General features: G+C 38.0%; 1 protein-coding gene across 1 annotated transcript in view; it reads right to left on the reverse strand.

The window, feature by feature from the left end:
• The window catches only part of KLHL1 (kelch like family member 1), a 431623-nt gene extending 425941 nt beyond the window's left edge, over positions 1–5682 (reverse strand). The window contains exon 1 of the mRNA XM_025364396.1: positions 4398–5682. Coding sequence (XP_025220181.1) covers positions 4398–4894 — 497 coding nt within the window. The 5' untranslated portion in view covers positions 4895–5682. The remainder of the gene's footprint in view (positions 1–4397) is intronic.
• Positions 5683–6000: the final 318 nt, after the last annotated feature.

The following is a 6000-nucleotide window of genomic DNA, read 5'->3' on the forward strand; positions in this document are numbered from 1 at the left end:
TAACTTACGCATATAAATATTCAACACGCTAACTGGCAAAAAGCAAGTTCTTAATCAATGCCACTCAATATGATTATATCAAATATTTATTCATTTGACAGTATTTATTGAGTAACTACCTGCTCCATGATAGGGGTAGAATGATGAGTAAAACAGACATACTCCTCTCCACTTGGAAATTCACTTACAGACAAAATCAACACAGATACTAATATATGGTTACAAGCTTCAATAAGAAAATTTTTAAAAAGTAGAGAAGAGATTTCTAAGAAGAGAAAACACAGGATATGAATTTGTTTGGGTGATCAAGAACTCCTTTCCTGGGAAAGATACAGCACATTTATGCATGACATCTCTGTGATGAATACGGACGAACTCAGGAAGGGAGCAGTTAAGGAAAGGATAGTCTCTATGCAAAGAGGGGAAATAACTTTGTGAGTTCCAGAGGCAGTGAAAAATTATAGGGAAGGATATTAAGTCTGGAAAACAGAGGGTAAGGGGAAGGTTGGTAAGTGAATGGCCTACATAGCAGACAAAGGACAGGTCATTCAGAACCAGGTAATCCATGGTAAAGATTGTAATCAGATGATGTCCATAGTATAAACTGTGATCAAGGAGTGTTGAAAATCCTTTGGTGGGTGAAAAGCAGAATGAGGGAGTGAGGGATGTGGAAAACTAGTTCACCATTCTGAATTTTTATCCACTTCAGTGTAGAGGATGGACTTGAGGAGGCAAAGATAATGAGGGGAGGTGATAAGTGATGGAAGTTGCAAAACTAGAGTTCAAAGAAGATAGTAGCTTAGATTAGGTGCAGAGAATAGCTATGAAGAGATGTGGGACATGTATAGGGAAGATTTTCTAAGCAAAAGCAGCAATTATTGGAGGCATATTGAAATTGAGGGGAAAGAAGATATTGACCAATGTGATCCTGGAATTCTGGCTTGCACAAACTAATTTGTAGAAAACTATTCTCTGAAATACAGTAGAAGGAAATTGAACAAGACAGAATAAGAACTATAAGCTCAATTTGTACATGTTATATTTGAATGGACCCTATGACATCCATCAAAGAGGTCAAGAAGAGAGGTGGCTGTGTAAGACTACAGTTCAGGAGAGGAAGGCTAGATTTAGAGATGCAAATCTGAAAAGACAGTTTATGGATGGTAGCTAAAACCATGGGATAAAATGACTGCACTTTGTAAGAATTCAGAATCTAAAAAAGCAAGCAGTTAAACATGACATGTCTTCTCCCACTCACATCACTATAAAATGCAAGAATATAAATATTGCTCTTTGGTGTTTTAGTTTACTACATATGGAATCTTGGACAGAAATATCCAAAACAAAAATACATGGTTATCTGAATATCCAGGAAATCATATCATTTAGACAGGGAAGTAGAGAAATTAATGATTAATAGGCCAGTAAACTATTATAGAAAAAGTATTGTTTATGTGGTCAAGTTAGTAGAGCACTGAGATTTATTTAGGGTGGAATGCAGGTAGTGAGCATTTAATTTAGTAAGGTAAGAAAAAGGTTGGGTTTTGGCCCTGAATTGGTTTACCACAATATTTCCCACTACCTTTATGTTTCAAGTCTATGATAATTTGACCTTTCCAGAATTCTGAGATTGTGAGCAACTTTCCCCAAATGTCCTCCATCTGCTGTTCTAACCAGTTTACTCAACTGAGCTAAGCTAGTCATACTTGTCTAAAGCAATGTTCTAAATGTTCTAACTAGTATGAAACTAAATGAATAAAGAGAAGATTAATACAATGAATAAATACAAGGTCAGAGAAAGGGCCAACTCATGTTTTATATGTAAGTATTAACTTAGCAGAAATGTCAGAATTTATGAAACACAATGCTCATTATTAAAAATGACATCATTGGTGATATAATAATGACCTAAGTGATAAAAATTATCATACAGAGTTCATATAGTTTATGTTGTTGCTGATCATCATAAACACTATGTAGCTTTTCTGGATATGCTATCACAGAAAAAAAATAAATCCACATTACTCATTATTTTGCATAAATTTCTAAAGCATAATAAAATTTCCATTCAGTATTTTACTTTGGAAATGCTGTCTCTTCTAGACAGTGATTCCTACTTTTATTGCATATTAAAATATTATATACTGATAATGATGAATTACTAGTTGTATTAGTGTGGTTTTCAATCAATCATGAGCACAGAACCAATTCTCTATGAAAGTTTAGGAACATATAAATCCATCAAATACATACAGTGCTAACTGATTTGTCTAGTAAGAAACTAGACTAAAAATAAAATTGGACCTGATTTTCAAGAGTTTACACATGCCAAATCTCATAAGATAATTTGATTCCAACATTGAAGATGATTTTGGTCGGTAGGTGGGTTAATTTAGGAATTCTTATCACTCACAACTCTTTGTGAATAAAAATAATAAAGTATTTTCAAAAGTAAGAAACTTGTTAAGTCTGGTGTTTTTTTCCTAAGCTGTTTGTTCTGTTACTAGTTTTATATTTGTTAATTTATTATAATTTCTTAAGTCACTACTCCATTAATGTTTTCAAAACTCCAACTTACATGAAAGTCTTTATAAAATACTAATTCTGAATATGCCTTGTTTATTTTTAAATGTATTTGGTATAAAGTAAACTTTAAGAAAATATGAAACATTAATATTTCTAGGAGCTTATTCAAGGAATTTAAAAATTTACAAACACACATAATGTATAAATTTCTTCTTGAGCTGTTAGAGTCTAACAACTATCAGTTATAATAAAATAGTAATTGATAAATACTTCACCTAGTTTCCTTTTAAATATATAAGGTGAATTGGTTAATGTTTCTGGATAATTCCGCACAAAAAGTGTTTATATTTACTCAACAAAAGGGTATAAACATTTCAGTACGTTTTATTTTTTAAATTATAAAATCATAAGTAATTAGTATATTAAATAACTTTTAGTAACATTTAATCACTTCATAGTATTCATAGTACCTAAAGTTGTAATTATTTTTCATAAAATATTTCACTTAATGGAATAATAGATAAACTTATATTTAGGTCTCCTATATATAGAAAAACTATTGACATAATTGGTCATTCCAGATTGTACTTCTCCCTTATTAAAATTATCTTACATTATAGTACATGTCTTAATATAATATTAGAATATGTTCAATCTCTGAAATTAAAACTAAAATATATATAAGGCATATAATCGAAAAAATTTAAGGATATTTTTAAATCTATAACCACATATGTTAGCATAATTAGGGAGCACATATATACACATACACACATATATATACACATATAGGTTATACATATATAATTTTATCTATTCTTTTTGCTACTTAATCAAATTTATAAGAAACTGATTCAATCAACCAAAAGTTTAAAAAAGATGATTCTGTTACTAATTTGTTATTGTGTAGTAATTAAAATGTCTTAATATATTCATTATCATTTTTCTATATTTCTCCTGTAGTTCTTCTTTAATAATGTATTCTGATATCACATGAATCTAAATGCAAATCATTTCATATCCTGACTATATTCCAAAACTAGCAATGATGTGGTTTAGAATACTAATGAGTCAATTCTCTCAAAATGTAAAACTCGGGAGTTTTATGTCTATGAAGGATTTTCTATAAGTCTTTAAAGTAGCAGAACTCTACACAAAGAAGCATAATATTAGAAATAAACTAGAAATAAATACTGAGCTGCTTACCAAGGAGACACAATTTCAATACTGAGCCAACAAACCACAACAGCTAAATGCAAAGGCACTCCACAATAGTTTAATTCAAAGACTTACTCTGAACAAGGCAAGAGTGAACACAAAGGAAAAGGACCAAAAGAGAAGTTGGGACAGAGAATAAGACGACTGCATTTGAGGAGCAAAAAGAGAGGTAAAATAATGTTGCTGTCCAGTGGCCTCATTTTGTCCACCTCATTACTCCTGGAATAGATTCAAACCACAGGGACCTTAGACAATATGCTAAGTCAGTTACCAGGCCAATATATGAGATGCATTCTGATGATGTTTTCACCTCCATATAACGGAACAACTGATATAATGTATATGACAGAAGAACACCATAATCTCAGGAATATGAGAACTATTCCATTTGAAGACTTACAAAAATGAATGTAAGTTCAATTGGTGCCTATAACTTTGAAAACTTCCAAAAAGAAAAATGATGTGTCTGAACCAATAGAAATTAATGAGCAAACTTGTAATGAAATTAGAACTTGAGTAATCAAAACCAGGCTGGCATCTCTTAACGCACATTTTCAACCTGAAACATTCTAGACTTAGTAACCACAGAGCACACGCTGTGAAATGAGTGGAAATTGAAAGACGCTTGGAAGCCCCATGGGGACTTACTGTACCTGTGTCCACATCCTTCACCTGTTGCCTGGCTCGAGCTGTCTGGTTCCACTTTGAGCTCTTGCAGAACCAGCCGTTTGTCGTGTGGTCCAGGAAAGTCCATGCCTGGCACCACCTCCTCCTCTAGGGATTCCACATAGAAGAGAGTCCTGGCTGGCTGCTGGGTGCCCTGTCCAGGAGCCCCTTGCTGCAGCCTCGTGGCAACTGGAAGCAGGGTGCCATTCAGCGGATTGAAGGAAGAGGAGGAAGAGGACGGAGAGGACGATGAAGAGGAAGAGGAGGAAGGTTTCTTCCAGAAAGTGCTCACACCGCTTCTCTCATGGCTTTTGAGCAGGCGGCTCTGGCTGGGTCCCCAATGCTCAAAGCTGCCACTGCCATCCTGTTGCAGGCAGCCTCCCCCCGCCGGGCTGCCGGTGGACGGTGACGGGTGGCTGAAGAGTTTCCAGCGGAGTCGCAGAATGTGCTTCACATCGAAGTCTTTTCGCCCAGAGCCTGACATGCTTTACGCACAGAAGCCAAAAGGCTAGCAGCTCACGCAGGAGTAGGCTGGTCAGCAGGTGGGGGAGGCCAGCGGAGCCCGGGGGCGGAGGAAGAAGCGGGATGCGTCCTCTGCACCCCTAAAGCCAGAAGACGCGAGGCGGGCTGCGCGCCCTGTCAGACGAAGGCTGGAGCGCGGACGGCAAAGCCGCGCGGTTCAGCCTCGGTTGGATCCACAGGACCTGGGCGTGGGGACACCACCAGGCAGGAGCAGAGGCAGGACTGGGACGCCAAAGGCTGAGAATCCTCGATGCCCGCGAGGGAGCCCCGTGGTTATGGCGAGGTGGGACAACCCTTAGGCTGGAGATGCGTGAGGGAGGGAGGTCTGAGCGCTCCGAAGCTCCGGAGGCGGCTGCAGATGGATACACCTCTCTGGAATGCGCTTGTGGCAGAGCCTTAGTAGGGAAGGTGGTGGCGTTCTTGTCCTTGCAGCTCAGAGTTCAGTGTCTGGAGAGCGCAGAGAGAAGAGACCCAAGTCTCGAGGAAGCGTACCCCTCGCCAGCTCTCTTGGTACACCTGCGCCCCTGTCCCTGGCCTTTTCGAGGATGCCCTGATAGCCTGCCGGGTGGCTCTGAGAAAGTCAATTGCTTTCTGCAATGCTAGAAGAGGTGGTTTTATATAGTCAGTTCGTAAAAGAGAAAAATAGATATTCTAACGCATATAGGGAGGCAAAAGAAAAAGCCCGCCTGTGAAGCTGTCAAGGTCCTCACAGTACAATTTTCTCTCTGCCTCAGAGCCTCCTCCTCCCCCATAAGTGACGCAGATGTGCACTGGGGCCTATACGGAGAGATGGAGGGAGGGAGGGAAGGCTTCAATCTTCTTTATGCAAGTGAGACTGCTGCTCTTATTGTCCCCTTGCTTGGGTCTTGTCACCTTTTTCCACCCTCCTTCCTCACTACATTACTGTGTAGCAATACAAGGAAAGAAAACAGGCATTATGCTTTTGCATCAGTAAACACTACGCATGAATCATGGCAGTGTAAACTTAATAGGCTGCCATCAGTTTGCAGGTTGCAGGTTAATGGCTTGAATTATTTAATAAACCGTATCTTTTAACCTTTAGCCTTA

This window comes from Theropithecus gelada, chromosome 17 (genome assembly GCF_003255815.1).
Source record: "Theropithecus gelada isolate Dixy chromosome 17, Tgel_1.0, whole genome shotgun sequence".
In the NCBI taxonomy this organism is placed as follows: Eukaryota; Metazoa; Chordata; class Mammalia; order Primates; family Cercopithecidae; genus Theropithecus; species Theropithecus gelada.